The 16,785-nt window shown below is 38.3% G+C and overlaps 1 protein-coding gene across 6 annotated transcripts in view; it reads left to right on the top strand.

Annotated features, from left to right (window-relative positions):
• The window catches only part of TMCC1 (transmembrane and coiled-coil domain family 1), a 128,255-nt gene extending 111,719 nt beyond the window's left edge, over nucleotides 1–16,536 (top strand). For all 6 annotated transcript variants that reach the window (XM_058171612.1, XM_058171613.1, XM_058171616.1 and 3 more), the window contains 2 exons: nucleotides 12,583–12,718; nucleotides 15,333–16,536. In XM_058171612.1, coding sequence (XP_058027595.1) covers nucleotides 12,583–12,718; nucleotides 15,333–15,647 — 451 coding nt within the window. In that variant the 3' untranslated portion in view covers nucleotides 15,648–16,536. The remainder of the gene's footprint in view (nucleotides 1–12,582; nucleotides 12,719–15,332) is intronic.
• The last annotated feature ends 249 nt before the right edge of the window (nucleotides 16,537–16,785 follow it).

The raw sequence follows: 16,785 nt of genomic DNA, 5'->3' as shown, positions 1-16,785 counted from the left end.
GTAGTTGTCAGACAGTGCAGGATTGCTAAAGGTAAAGGTTCCCCTCGCAGATACGTGCTAGTCGTTCCCGACTCTGGGGGGCGGTGCTCATCTCCGTTTCAAAGCCAAAGAGCCAGCGCTGTCCAAAGACATCTCTGTGGTCATGTGGCCGGCATGACTCAACGCCAAAGGCGCACGGAACACTGTTACCTTCCCACCAAAGGTGGTCCCTATTTTTCTGCTTGCATTTTTTATGTGCTTTCAAACTGCTAGGTTGGCAAAAGCTGGGACAAGTAACGGGAGCTAACCCCGTTACGCGGCACTAGGGATTCGAACCACTGAACTGGCGATCAACAAGCTCAGTGTCTTACCCACTAAGCCACCTGCAGTATTGCTAGTGTTGGCTTATTTATCCTCCCAAGCATTCCAAAAACTATGTTTCTGCAAAAATACAGAATGTGTGTTATGTAATCTAGAAAGTAGTTAGTTCAGGCTTCATGGGAAGAAATAAAATATATTCTATATATATTCTATTTCTTCCCATGAAGCCTAATCTAACTACTTTCTAGATTACATAAAACTATAGCAATATTTATCTTGCATTAGACTTCTTTTGCTTCTAATGCAAAGCAAATTATACTTCAACATTATGTGTGATATATTTTTACACATAATACACATTCTGTATTTTTACAGAAACGTACTTTTCGGAAGGCTTGGGAGCATAATAAGCCAGCACTAACAATCCTGCACTGTCTGACAAATACTTTTCAAGATCAGTGCTAATACTAATTATACAGATTAAATCTTACAAGGAATTTTTCTGCAACATGTTCAACTACGTATATGATGTTAGTATAAATCTAAATTTTGATATTTTGTCAGTTCTTCCTTGGAGCTCCAGAGATCGTGCTAAAGAGTCTTGACAATCTTGGTGCCATTTACAGATCTCGAAGCAAATAGTGTAAATACTTATACTCTCTGTTGTGGTTGTAACTATAAAATTAGGTTATAATCTGATTACACATAATTGAACTTTACTGTTATCCTTAAATATCAAGAAATAGATGTTTAACAATTCACTTAAATGAGCATGTTTAATGGCAGTCTTGAATTTATAACGTTTGGGTTTGGAGAAAGTCTAGAGACGAACTATTTAAGAACCAACAAAATACTAATCTTATTACAATTTATGCAGATATTAATCATTTATAATGTCAATCCATATTTTTATTTAACCCTCAAAGTAGAGTTGCAACCTTAAACTGTTTGTAATATTTTTAAAACTCTTTACCACTTGAGTTGATAACATGTTATTTGATAAATGCCAAAAGTATTATACAGCCAAAAGGTACAGTTGTGTGCTGTCAGATAATTAAATGAAGCATGTTTGAATTGACAGAAAACCTTTAATTAGAAGATTTTATTTGAAAAATCTAGAATCAGACGGGAGAAAAACAATTAGAAGATAGCAAATGACAGAAGATGAAATAGTTCTTGTCCTTTGAACATGGAAAAATGACTATTTCATTTCACTCAATAGAAGCATCAATCTTTGGGAATCTGAAACTTTTCTACAATTATGTATGTATGTATGTATGTATGTATGTATGTATGTATGTCTTGGCATATTCGGGTATACGCCAAGACCTACATACCTATACCCATGAAAACACACACACACACACACACACACACAAAATAGATGAGGTTATCTTATTTTGAGGTATACCGTTTAGCCATTTGTTCTGGTATCTCTGACCTGAGAAATTCAGATCTCTCAGAGCAGAATGGAGACAGATATGTGTGTGTGTGTGTGTGTGTGTATGTAGGTCTTTGGTTATTCGGGTTTTCTCCCGCGTAAAATTGGAAGTGTCTTGCGACATTTCGATGAAGTCTCATTCGTCATCTTCAGGCTTCAGCTTTGTGCTTCTGGGAGCAATGTGTGATTGCAGCTGTTTCTTCCTTTTGAACTGCTAGTGGGGGTTTGAACTGATTGGGTGGGAGCTTGGCTGTGCTCTGATTGGATGGGAGTTTTTTGTGCTCTGATTGGCTGGGGGTGTGTCCTGTTTGGGTGGGGGCTTGGTTGTGCTCAGATTAGTCTGAGTTGCAGGGGGATTTGAGCTGGTGAGCTGCATTGCTGTTGTTTGGCTTCGTGTTTGTGGTCGTGCTACATCTTCATAGTGGGTGTCAGTCTGCTGCATGTATGGATTAGAGGGGTTTGAAATGGCTAATGTTGCAGCTGCGGTCTGGGTTCTGGTCCTTGGTTGTGCTTCATGATCAGTGTGGGTTTGAGTCTGCTTTCTGGGTGGATGTGTGGTGGTGACATCCTGTGTGGACCTCGTGAGTGTGGGTCTGGTCTCATTCCTCGTGTTAGGACCTCGTTTGTCAATAAAGGCGGGTTTCCAAATGGCTGGTAGGCGGGAGGTATCATCTCGTTTGTTCATGCTGTGTGGGCTTTTTTGTATCTCGATGGCTTCTCTGATTATTCTGTTGTTAAAGTGTTCAGTTTTGGCGATCGTTCTGGTCTTTTTAAAGTCAATATCGTGTCCTGTGGCTTTAAGGTGTTGGACCAGGGAAGAAGTTGGTTCCTCTTTTTTGACTGAGTTCTTGTGTTCTTCAATGTGTGCACTTATTCTTCTGTTGGTTTGTCCAATGTATGTGGTGGGGCAGGCGGTGCATGGGATTTTATATATTCCTTGATTTTCTAACTCAATTTTGTCTTTGGGGTTTCTTAGGATGGTTGCTCTGATTGGATGGGGTTTTTTTTGTGCTCTGATTGGATGGGGGTGTGTCCTGTTTGGGTGGGGGCTTGGTTGTGCTCAGATTAGTCTGAGTTGCAGGGGGATTTGAGCTGGTGAGCTGCATTGCTGTTGTTTGGCTTCGTGTTTGTGGTCGTGCTACAGCTTCAAACCCCCATCCAATCACAGCACAGCAAAGCTCCCACCCAATCAGTTCAAACCCCCACTAGCAGTTAAAAAGGAAGAAACAGCTGCAATCACACATTGCTCCCAGAAGCACGAAGCTGAAGCCTGAAGATGACGAATGAGACTTCGTCGAAACGTCGCCAAGACACTTCCAATTTTACGCGGGAGAAAACCCGAATAACCAAAGACCTACATACAAACACCCGCGAAAACTCAGAAAACACATATATATGTATATATATATTTAACAACAACACTCATTAAGGAGTTTTTAATTAAACATTCTACCAATTTCATGGAAAGGCTTGTGATTTTTTAAAAAATATTATTATTTAAATAGTATAAATTATAATTAATTTCCTTCACCATTTTTCCAAATCCCTTGACAATTATGCGCAAATACCCATTCCCCCCCAAAATCTCTTTAAATATAATTTCATAATAAACATTAATGTTGAAAATAATGGCTGTAACATAGATCAGTGGCCCCCATCCTTTTGGCCATCAGGGACAGGTTCCACGGAGAAAGGTTTCTCCATGGACCGTGGGGGGCGTGGTTTTGCATGCTGCCTGCATCTCATGGATGGGGCTTTGCTTGTTTGCGCAACCTGGTTGCTGCTATGCTACAGATGGTGCCGGTCCTTGAACCGGGGGTTGGGGACCCCTGACATAGATTAAGTAAATACATGCGTTGCAGAATTTTAAATTGTATTGTAAGATTTAGGACAGTGTTTTAGCGTACAATATTTGCTTCCCAAAATAACATAATGAAAATTGAGAGTTATTAGCTAGTATTGGAAAGAAAATGAAAAGCAGTTTGCGTAAACTTGCAAATAAAACCACTGTTGGAAATCAAATTAGCAGTCACACTTTTTTTCTCACTCTAATATACCAGCCAAAGAAATCTACCAAAGGGTTAGAATCCTGAGAAGGATCCCTCCCCACCCCTGCGGTAATAAGGGCATTTCTTTATTTTACATCAACTGTGTTTGTCATTCTGTATTTTTCTGCAGCTATCTTTGTTCTTGGTCATGTCATGTGGTTTGGGTTCACTAAGGCTTGATTTTGCTAGAGCTGTCTCTCCAGTTCCGACTCTTTCTTTCCACCTCCACATTTTTTCAGGATGAAATTATTAAGTCCTCTGTTCCTGCTTTGTAATGTAGCAAATAGTTAAAGCTTGAGCAAAAGCTCTGCTGGTTTTCTATTGGACATTTGATGTGGCCTCATTGTTGAGAGAGAGAGAGTAGCCACACCTTTCTCTTTGGAAATCCAGTTCTGCATTCATCCCTGTGTTCTTTTTACAATGGCAGGCTTATCAGCAGAACCAAATTCCAAAACAAACTGTTGCTTATCAGTTTTTAGAACTATAGCAGATGTTTGTTTGATAAAAAGGTCCTTTCTGTACTTTCATGAGAATTCTTGTTGAGTCTCCCTTGAAACTGTTCATGACTCAATAGCCTTTCTATACAAAGTGAATTATGAGTTCACATAAATAAGACGTACTTAGTTGTTTTGTTCTTAGTTTACTTCACATACTGCCTGTATCAACTGAAATTGTACATTTAGTTTGCCTTTTTGGCAGACTGTAATTCCCTGGACTCGCATTTCATGGAGTTTAATCATAGTCCATTAAGAAAGCGTTGCAATAAATTCTTCAGCATTCTGCTCACTGTTGCTATGTGGACATAGACAAAAGTTTTTGTTCGAGTATAATCTTGCATCCTGTTATACAGATTAAAAGTGTCCTTGATACATTGAGCTTTTAGAATAGTTAGATGTTCAAGATTGCAGCCTATGTTTCCAGCATATTATTATGCGCAAGCATTAATTGCTATTTTTAATTTTAAAAAAAATCTAGGTATGATTGATGCCTGAGAGTGGTTGTAAAATATTTTGATGATATGTTCCCATTGATTTGCTGTCTTAAGTGTCTGTCTGATGGCAAGGAAACTACTTGTATGATGAGAACTGTTGAAAAGTCAGGTTAATAAAAATTTTAAAGCTTTAAAAGTTAAGTCCCACAGTCTGAATTTTGTCCAGAAAATATTGGCAACAGCTAATGGTCAAGATATTGTTTGGTTTGTGGTGGGCCAGTTGCTGGTGAGTAATTGAGGTCCGGGCCCTTAATCTGTGTGATGCCTCAGGGCTTGATGCTGTTACCCTTTTTGTTTAAATCTACGTGGAACTGCTGGATGAGGACATCCATCCATCAGGTATCATTAGTATGCTTATGGGATTAAGATATATATCTTGATCTTGGACCACCTAAAAGATACTTTCAAAGTTCTATCCCAGAGTCTCGATGAGAAAGAATAGTCTCAGGCTCTACACCTGCACAGTTGAATGCTTCAGTCCTGGAATTTTTAGTTTTGAATGGGGTAGCATTTAGTCTTTAGTCTTGGATGGGATAACATTTTCTCTTTCAGTATTGGTATGCAACTTGGAGGAGTTTCTGAACTCACATGTCATTTGGTGTGCCTGTTCTGCATTTCCTTAGCCAGTGGGCCCTCCAAATAGTTACTCATATCCTAATCTACCCATATATTTGGCTATTGCAGTGCATATTTATGAGGCTATCCTTGAGGCTATGAGGTCAGTGATGGGCAATGTATAATATGCCCATGTAATACCATTGCTTTGTGATTGGCTGCTAGTTAGCTTTCAGGTGCAATTAAAGGTTCTGACAAAAGATATATAATCGTGTTCAGGTAGACCTAATAACTACTTCAGGCAGCAACGGTTTGTAGTTACAACTTTCCAACCAATGCCTGCATTTATGACAGTCACAGCATCTATTTCAATCATGTTTACCATTACAGATAATTAGTATGCATTGTCCTATGCCTGGTCCATTTTTTCTCCCTCCCCTCCCCCAACTTGCAGAGCAGATTGTCTGAACAAGATATCTCTTGCTGAGTTGCTTGTCTCCGCAGCACAATGCATCTCTAAAAAGTGCTTAACCATACAAGTTAATAAGCTCAGTTTGGGAACTAAATTGATGCTAGCTGGTAGTTGCTGCCTGTAACTGACAAGACTTGGATATTTAGCTTTTCTAAGACTTCTAAGGGATTTGGGGTTCAGAGACTGAAGCATGCATACTAGGCAAACAGATGGTGCCAACACATTTCTTTTGATCTGTATTCCACATCAAAAGCCTGCTTATTCTCTTGTAATCCCTTCCTCTTCAATGAATGCAAATAGAAACATTAGTTTACTCCTTGCTAATTAACCCAGCACAGGGTGAGCATTCCAAAGCATTACACTTACTGACTGTGTCACTTAAAAACCAGCTTGCAGATCCAAAATTGTACTTGCTAAAGGAGGACTACCTGTATGACAAAGAGAGGTTTTTCTTCTCTCACAGTATTAGAACTTGGAGACATCCATTGAAATCAAAATTAAAGGAGCTAGTTATTTATCAATGCATAATTAAAATATGGAATTTGTTGCTATCAAAATGGTAATATTTTCCAATTGTAAGGGTTTTTAAAAGGTCTTTCATTCTCTGTTAATACTAATGGCTTTATATTATCCTCTGAATCTCAGGGAGAGCATATGCTGAATGCCAATTGTTGTTGGGCAAAAGTAGAACAAGACTTACCATCCTTAGGTCCTATTTATCATTTTTTTGGTTGGTGACTTACATCATAATATGGTGGACTGAATTGGTTTTTTGCCTTCCCTAGCAGGCCTCTTATATTTTTATCTTTTGTAACCTTTTGGATTTTTAATAACTCTGTAATTCAGTATATTCTCCTTTGGACAGATTTTAAATTTGTAAAGATTTAGAAAATTAATTTTATGCTTGCGTGTATATTTTATCTCCCAGGCACTCAAGATGTCACATCATATGTAAAAATTAAAATAAATGAAAATGTTGCTGTATTTTGCTAATCTCAATGCTTGTATACAGAAAACTAAGAGGGTTCCCTAAAGTTTTCATCCATGAAAAGTTTCACCATTTCAGCAGAAAAAAAATCCCTTTTCCCTTTCCCACAGCAAAGGGAGAGGTGAGGTGAGCAGAGTTGAGCAGAGATCTCACATCTGCTTTTAAATGAAGACAGTGCATCCCTCATACGCTGGAAAGACTATTTCCTAAACCACATACAGCAGAAACACACAGGATTTAATTATATTGGGAGAAAGAATGTAGAAAGCCTCTGCTACCTCTAGGCAGGGCTCTCCAAACCATCTAAGTATTTATGGGTTTAAGTTTCTCCAATCAATAGATGTGTCCTAATGGGCTTATAGATTCCCATTTTACTGAGCTGGTTATCTCTAGAGCAGGACTCTCCAAACTTGGCAACTTTGAGACCTGTAGACTTCAACTCCCGGAATTCCTCAGCCACTTATGCTGACTGCAAAATTCTGGGAGTTGACATCCCCAAGTCTTAAGGTTGCATAATTCCATTAGAACACATCAATCAATTATGACCACCATTGGAGAAACTTAAATCCATAGATACTTATGAACATAGAAACATATGAAGAACAGTTGCAGGAACTCGGTATGCCTAGTTTAATGAAAAGAAGGACTAGGGGAGACATGATAGCAGTGTTCCAATATCTCAGGAATACAAAGAAGAGGGAGTCAAACTATTCTCCAGTGCACTTGAGGGTAGAACAAGAAGCAATGGGTGGAAACTAATCAAGGAGAGAAGCAACCTAGAACTAAGGAGAAATTTCCTGACAGTTAGAACAATTAATCAGTGGAACAACTTTCCTCCAGAAGTTGTAAATGCTCCAACACTGGAAATTTTTAAGAAAATGCTGGATAGCCATTTGTCTGAAATGGTGTAAGGTTTCCTGCCTGGGCAGGGGGTTGGACTAGAAGACCTCCAAGGTTCCTTCCAACTCTGATATTATTATTATTATTACTTAGATGGTTTTAAATCTAAACAATATGAACGGAAGAGCCTGACTGTTAGTACACTTCATATCCTTCCTGTTTACGGGTTATGAGGAACAGTATATTGGCTTGCAAAGTAGCCTCTAAAGTAGAGATTCTAGTTGCATAAAATAACATTAGCATGTTTAGGATAAAGTGGGGTGGTTAAAATGTGTGACATCTGACTAGCATTCACCTTACTGCTAACTGCACAATGAAAGAAAAACAGATACGTCATCATCCATTTGTGAAATTAAGAGCAAATGTGAAATAGAACTGAATAAAAGCAGTCTGATTTCTGGAGTAAAGTGGACAAGTAAAAGTAGTCCTCAACATACCACTACAATTGAGCCCGACATTTCTGTAGCTAAGTGAGACGTTTGTTAAGTGAGTTTTGCCCCATTTTACAACGTTTCTTGCCATATTTAGTGAATCACTGCAGTTGTTAAATTAGTAACATGACTGTTAAGTGAATCTGGCTTCCCCATTGACTTTGCTCCTCAGAAGGTCACCAAAGATGATCACATGACCATGGGATACTGCAATGGTCGTAGGTGTGAAAATCGGTGATAAGTCGCTTCTTTTCAGTGCCATTGTAGCTTTGAACTGTCACTAAATGAACTGTTGTAAGTCAAGGGCTACCTGTATACACAGGGAAGTGACAGCATAGATTTAATTATGAATGAAAAAGGCTAAAAGGTATGTCAGAGAGTATGAATTGGTATTTTCTATGGTGGGTGTGTATAGAAAGGAATCAGTACCTTGGTGATAGTTAATGAAATAATGAGGGAAACAGAGGTGACTGTTTTGGACAACAATGCAACATTCTGAATAAATGTAATCCAAGGAATGGATGTGTAGAAATAAGGCAGAAAGACACACAAAAAAGTTATTGGTCTGTTTGAAAACTCTAAAAATGACAATTTGGCAAATAACTGCTTAGGAAGACCCTGTTTGTTATGGATGTGTGATTTAATTATTTTATTTATAAATACAGTAAATGACTACAAATATAAAGTATGACTGATATGATTTTGTAAAATTAAAGAATTAAAAAACGTGAAAGGGCGATGAATTGTTCTGTTTATTTACTGTGGAAAAACAGGCTTGAAATAAGACAAAAGTAGCAAAAGAAATAAGAATGCAAGGTCAGAAATTATGAGACAATGACAATGAGAGAGAAACTATGAGAAATAGTTAAGAAAAGGATGCAAATTGTAGCTAAAAAGAGAGCAAGGAATCAATCAAATTAAAAGAAGCAGAGAAAATGCAGAGAATTCTTGATGGGTATTATGGTAAATTGTTTTAGAAATAGATGAAGAGCTTTGAAACTGAAATGAGAATGCTGAAAGGAATATTTTAGAGATTTGTACAGGAATGATAATGATAGGTTAAAGAACAGAATTCAAGAATATTAGTATCTAGAACATAGGTGATAAATATTGTGAGAATGTTGAAAAATGGCAAGATTTCAGTTATAGATTATGTAGTTGGAGAAAAGTTAAAATACGGGTTGTTTCAACACATTTGTGTAGATTGCATCTGTACCTGAGCATTGGAAGAATGATGTTATTGTTCGCTTTTATAAATGAATACAAAATTAATAAGGGATTTGTTTTTTTAAATGTGCCTAGGAAATGTTTGGCAAAATTCTGATTGAAAGGGTGTAAGACAATGAGCAAAAGTTGGAAAATGAAATGTAGCTTTATGGCAAGTCACGGGGTGTGTCTGTGGACAGATTTTTTTTTTCTCCTCAGCAGGTCATTAAGAAACGTGACCACGGGAATGTTGCAATGGTTATAAATGTGGAAAACAATTATAAGTCACTTTTTCCAGTGCCATTGTAACTTGAACGGTCACTAAATGAACTGTTGTAAGTCGAAGACTACCTGTGTTGTGGCGTGTTACGAGGACTTAATATTCCTGAATGAAGCCAAAATGACAGCGTTTCACTTTGTTATACTGAGAGAGTACCATAAACGGTTTATGAATGTTGTCAGGCTTTTGATAGGCTGTCCTGAAAACTGCTTCAAGAGGCATCTGTGCTACTAAGCTAAGAAGCTGTATGAAAGAGTGACGACCAAGTATCAGAATGAAGCTCTAGTTTTGTGTCTCTTTTCACTCACCTGCATGTTGTAGCAGACCAAAATGACCTCTTTTTGTGTGTGGGAAGGCTGGTTTCATTTTGTCCCTTGTTTGGGCAGTGGTACCAGCCTGTCTCATAGATGTGATGGAATAATTTGGAAGGCTAGGAAGTTTGAAGAAGTGTAATGAATGCTGTTGGTCTAAACCAGGGGTCTCCAACCTTGGTCCCTTTAAGACTTGTGGACTTCTGAGCAAAGCTGGCTGAGGAACTCTGGGAGTTGAAGTCCACAAGTCTTAAAGGGGCCAAGGTTGGAGACCCCTGGTCTAAACTAATTTTAAGTACATTTCCTTTTCTTATGTCTTTAATTTCTTTAGCGTGTTATTTCTTCCTCTTTTTCTATACTCCGCATATATCCCAAAAGACAATAGCATGAAGGCATGTGTGTTGGCTATGGAAAGTTTGGAGGGTCACGATGTTCCTCCCAACTTTCTTGAGAGGCAGAAAATCACAATAGCAATAGCAGTTAGACTTGTATACCACTTCACAGTGCTTTTATAGCCCTCTCTAAGTGATTTTACAGAGTCAGCATATTGCCCCCAACAATCTGGGTCCTCATTTTACCGACCTCGGAAGGATGGAAGGCTGAGTCAACCTTGAGCTGGTCAGAATCAAACTCTGGCAGTGAGCAATGAGTTAGCCTGCAGTACTGCTTTCTAACCACTGTGCCACCATGGCTCCTATCCAATTAGGTGATGTCTGAGCTACAGCTGGCAAACATTGGGTAGTATTAAAGAATGTAAAATAGGCAACATTAAAACTGATGAGGCAATCCTAGGTTCCTGCTTACTTATATCATTATAGTTGCATGTGTCACTGGGCTCATGTGTGCCATGTGAACAACAGCAATTGAATTATGTCCTCCTGCATATTCAAGTAACATGCTACTTCAGACACCTTATATATTCTTGCTGCCATTCTAAAAATAACAAGCAAAGGAAAAGCTCTCGCCTCCCATGTTGCAGAACTGAATATATTTTATTCACTTAGCAGCAGTTTGGATGAAGCGTTTATTAAAACATTTTTTCAATGCCATTGGATCATTTCCCCTGATCAGAGGTTTGTATGAAAATAAAAGGTGAGTTTCTTTTATTCTTCCTCTGTAGTTCTGTCTCAAGAATAGTTTAGAAGCTTTCTTTACACACCCATATCCTATTTGCTCCTGTTGTGTTTGATTATTTGAACATACACATACTTAAATTGATTGTTTTCCCTTCTCCTAGTACACCTAGCAAACTGTTTCTAATTCATCTATGAGCCTGAGAAATCAGAATAGGATAGTTCTTATTAAAATCAAATTGATTATTTTCTTTTTCTCTCGCTTATCACCTGCAGGTAATTCTTTTTTGTAACTATGCGTAGATGTAACCAAACACAGCTAACACATTTGCTGTCTAACATTATTTTTTTTATTCTAGATGTTTTATGGAGAATCCAGATACTGGCCTGTATTTTTTTGTTTTAGAACTGTATAAATTAATTTTTCTAACCCGAAGTGACTAATCCAAACAATTAAAAAATAGCAGAATAACCATTTAGTTTTTCAGGTATGGCTAGAAAAACACACAACTGATTCCTAAAGAGAATCTACCCAAATGCTGGGAATATCAGCTACTGTCACATATTCCACAGGGTGGAGAGCCATTTCACAGCGTTCAGAGCAAATATTTTTTTCCTTTCTAAAAAGATTTATGAATGTACAATTGTTCTTAAAGAAACAGCATTTTAAAACAATGGACTCGGCTCTTGGCAGTAGGTATAGGCATAACCAAAAAATAAAAAAATAAAAATTCAATCCTAGTTGTGAAAACATTCCCGAAAAATCAGGAGAGCAGCTTTGAATTGATGAGAAAGAAGGAGCAACATGGTTACTATTAAGTTACAAAACTGATCAGAACCGAAAAAACTCTTTTCACCTTGCTTTCTTGGAAGTACCCTTTCCCCCCTGAGATCAAGCAGGCCCCTACCCACGCGGTCGTCCCTGAAGCTCTTAAAGAGTTGCCTTTCCCACAAGCCTTGAAGTGTTGTATGGCCAGAGCCCAGGGAGTCTCCTCAGTTGTTATTCATATGTGTGTGTGTATGTGTGTTTGATAAACTGGAAACGCGCTGTTTGGCTGATTTTTATGCTTTTTATTGTCTTGATTCTTTTATTGCTGTTGTGAGCTGCCCAGGGCTATGTTACATATAAGGGCAGCTATACGATTTTTTAAAGATGCTTCATTATGTTTTCCCTGGTATGTTTCAAAGTGGTGACCTTGCCTAGGAAACAGATGCAAGGGCTGAATTCAGATTCAGCTGTTTATGAGCGTTCAGTTTGTTTTGGTATATATACCAAAATTAGAAAGCATAATACCAAATGAATTGGTAAGACTCATATTGAAGACGGTACACTTTGGACTAATGATGGAACTGTCAATGGAAACACTCCGGATAACATCTTTGAACATTTTAAACCCTACCAAGAGATGAGTCTGATGCAGCTTAGAAAAGTGCAGATCATTTTATATCATTGCAAGTCATGTTCACTAGCTAGATTCTGTTTTAAAAAATTATTGTAACTGTTTTGATACCTAGGAGATTGCGCTGATATCTTTAAAAGAAAAAAAAATTAAGCCACGTGGGTTTGGTTTGGTTTTTTGTTCTAGATGTGAGCGACTAGAAGAACAGCTGAATGACCTGACTGAGCTTCATCAGAATGAAATCCTCAACTTAAAACAGGAATTGGCCAGCATGGAGGAAAAAATAGCTTACCAGTCCTATGAACGAGCCAGAGATATCCAGGTTAGCAGTTGTTTGTATTTGCACTTCATTTACATTATGTCTGTTGAACATTTTTTTACAAGCATTGCTCTATTTCAGTTTATATTTTAATCCTCGATAAAAGTAGAATTGAGATACTGTGTTTAACATCCCGAATTATCTCAATTTTGTGACCCTTACTGGAGCCAGAATCATTATACCATTGCAAAATTTATTCAAATCCTATTAAGAAATTCCTGGTAAACAAAAGCTGGCAGGTTTACAAGAAAAATCAATTCATTTCCTGGCAAACTTGCTTCCATCTTTAGAGAGAATTATAATAAAGGTGGGTTGGGAGGCAGGTTTATACCATGGCAGACAGTATTTTTTATGGTATTGTTCCCAGTAAGACTATATTTGCTATTAATTTTAATGAAATCATACAGATGTAGAAATAAAAAGAGTAACCAGTGTTATATGTCCATCTCTTCAGCAAGCAGCCTTTTCTTGTTACTCATCCAAAGAAGGAACTTTTTGAAAATGAGTTTTTTATCTGGGTATATAAAGTATTTAAAGTTTAAAAAATCTGGCACGTTAAAGAACTGAGCTGCATGTTTACTCAGAATATTGGTTTATCACTTACGAGAAGGCTCCGTATGAGGCTGGTAAAGCTTTGCATTGAGATAATCTCTACCACATGAACCTATCCACCAGAGGATTTAGGGAATGGGGCTGATTTTCAAACCTGTGTAGAAAATCAAACTATGTTTGTCCCAAAGGTGCTCTTCAAAAGATTTCCTTGGTTTTTCCTTGAAAACTTTTTGTGTCTCATCCAAGACACAACTTACTGCACCTGTGTATGGTTTGCTAATTGCACATTGGCAGATAGGACAGCGCTCCAAAGGGTTAACATCATTGCCCAGAGAATCATTGGTTGCCCTCTCCCCGCTGCCTTAAGAAAGTTCAAAACATTCTTAAAGATCCATCTCATCCTGGTCACCCTTTTTTTGAACTATTATCATCTGGCAGACGGTACAGGATTATAAAACGAGGACAAATAAGCTGAAAAACAGCTTCTATCCCAGATCAGTAACTATATTGAATTCTACTGTATAGTACAATATTAATGCAGTATCAGGGGTTTTCAATTCAATTGTATAGAATGTGAAGGATGTATATTTTTGTTTTCTTTTTATAGTTTTCTTACGTATGATGTACACTGAAGATGGCATTTAATTTTGTTGTACAAAGTGTAATGACGATAAAGTAAACTAAACTAAGAAGCTTCTTCAGTTCTGAAGTTCAGTTCAGTTCCGAACTGAAGAAGCTTCTTGGATGAGAAGCAAAATGTTTTCAAGGGGGGAAAAACCAAGAAAGTCCAGTTGCCTTTTGAACTTCACCTGTGGGACAACCATGATCCGGATGATTGAGAATCTCCATAAAATTATGTTTGGCCTCCTCCCAACTATGCTTCAAATATAAGAATACACAAGAGCAGGAAAAACAGTGGGGGAGGAAAATTTAAGAAGAGATTAATGTAGAGGAGAAATTTAGCACTCCCATTTTCAATCATCCTGCCATTTCGCAGCTTTTTTGTGTGGGAATATGACATCAAATGCAAAAGCATAGCTGCAGATACACTTTTAATCGCACAGTCTACCTTTTTCTTAGTTATGGATCTATATAGGCTGCTCACATAGGCAGTAGTAGCGGGCATCTTGAGGTTCACACTGACTGCAGATGATTTAATAGTTTTTTTCACCACTTAAAACTTTCAAACCCCCATCCAGAAAAAGCGGGCCCTGCCCCAGTCCATTTTTAGAGAGTGATTCCCGACATGCCTTTCAAATCTGATGTGGATCTCAAAAGTTACAGAGGTCGTGCACTCCTGACCTAAAGGACTACTACTAGTGGCATTATTTTTGCTTCAGCATAAATTATACTTGGATGTTATCACTATAACTGGAGCATATACACCAAGAAATGTCGCAATGTCAGGTTTAAGATCTAATTGTCTGTGCGGAGAAAAATAAGCAGGTAAGTGAAATCAAGAGCAGCTATGCTAACCTGAAAGTCTTTTGATTTCCTCGCTCCATATTGTTCACAACAGAAGATTCTAACATGATACCATGAATTGTAAATGATTTTTATGTGGGATTTATTGCCATTCAAAACTCTACAATTTCATGGAGATTATGCCAGCCATCTTAGAGATTGGGCTATCAGATCTGGACAGTAGAAACCTGACAACTGCCAGATAATAGCAGAGAGATACAGAAAACTAATACCTATTGATTGTCCACATTTTTTGCAATCCAGTTCTGTAAGAACAAGCCTGGAGAAACCTTAATTTTGCTCCTGGATATGAAACTAAAGGAATTAGTCACATCCTGCAAAATGTGATTGCAACTCCTGGAATCCCAAAGGCATTGTAGGGTGTGTTTAGTCTTTTATTTAGGAAATGTGCCAGGCTGCATTTCTGATTATTATCCTGTCAGCTTCTGGCACCTGATGTTTTGTCAGTGGACTGCTTGACACTTTACATTTATGCCTAGAGGTGTATTCTGCTTGGGTAAGAAAGATCCTAGTATAGGGTCTCTCCCTCCCTCCTTCCCTCCCTTTTGAGATGACTAAGCAGTCTTCTTGTGCTCAACAGGAGGCCCTGGAAGCCTGCCAGACCAGAATCTCCAAGATGGAACTGCAGCAGCAACAGCAGCAAGTTGTCCAGTTGGAGGGCCTTGAAAACGCCACTGCCAGAAATCTTCTGGGCAAACTAATAAACATCCTTTTAGCGGTGATGGCTGTCCTGTTGGTGTTTGTCTCCACCGTAGCCAACTGCGTGGTCCCCCTGATGAAGACTCGCAGCAGGACGTTCAGCACTTTCTTTGCCATGGTCTTCATTGCCTTTCTGTGTAAGCACTGGGACGCCATTACCAGCTACTTGGAACGCTTCTTTTCACCCCCCAGATGATGGCAAGAGCAGGCCGTTGCCTCGCCCACTCGAGCTGGCTCTGGCAAGGAAGGGCATCAAACTTAGTCGGCAGTTCCTTCCTCCACTGAAGGCGTAACATGTCCGAGTGTGAATTTGTTTACAGTTAAAATAATATTTTCTCTCTGAGACATATTGGCAATAGTGAGGGTTTTTTTTAGAATTTATTAAAGAACTCTTTTTTTTTGGTCAAAAAACTGTTTTTATGTAGCATGGTTCTCTTTGGATGCAAATCTTAATATTCTGTATGTGTACAGAGATAAAACACAAATCTGGAGCACACCAATGGGCAAATTAAATTATGGCTCAACTACTGTACTAAACCTGGTCGGAAGAGGACAATTACATAAATTTTAACCAAGATAATCCGGTGCATAGCGATACTCCGATTATCCTACAATGCTACTGTGAAACCTGACCACCTTCTGTGTCTGAATGTATAGCTTCAGGATGGCTTTCTCTAGTGAAAGACCAATGCAATACATGGAACTTTCTGGATCTCTTCCTGGGTTTGCCTCTTCTGCTGTTTTAAACTTTCTGGCTAGATATATGAAGTGGATTAGTTCTACTGTGTACAGTTCCTGCACAGTTGTACTACAGTATTTTGAAGTAGCCCTTTTGAATATTTTAAGCAAAAGCCCTTGGTTGCACTTTGACTGTTTTTTAATGTATGTATAGTCACAGATCTAAAAATCCAAATGGCATACTTGAAGAGTGTAATACTCAAACTCTCAGTGCTTCCTTATTGTTTCTAGTAGGATTTTTTATTCTTATTGGGGATTGTTTTTGAACTTAATGGTTGAGAGCATCATCTCTCTTTCTCTCTCTTTTGCTCTCTTTGAATAAAGAAGTGACGTTCTTAAATGAAGAAGTGTGTGAATAACTATGAGCTACCTTGTTCTGATACGATTTGGAAGGTTGCAAGTAATGTGTAATGTATCTCAAGTGCAAACCTGCTCAAATGTGATCTGTTTCCTCCTTAACTTCCAGACCTAGCATTAAGAAAACAGATGATCTGACCCCCTCCTGCCAGTTCATAATTCGCTTTTGCTTTGTTTGGAAGTGAATGGGGAAACTGGAAATCTTGTCCCTGGTCCTGTTGTGTCTAGACCAGTTATTT

The sequence above is a fragment of the Ahaetulla prasina genome, chromosome 2, assembly GCF_028640845.1.
Source record: "Ahaetulla prasina isolate Xishuangbanna chromosome 2, ASM2864084v1, whole genome shotgun sequence".
Classification (NCBI taxonomy): domain Eukaryota; kingdom Metazoa; phylum Chordata; class Lepidosauria; order Squamata; family Colubridae; genus Ahaetulla; species Ahaetulla prasina.
This window is presented reverse-complemented; position numbering and strand designations above follow the sequence as displayed.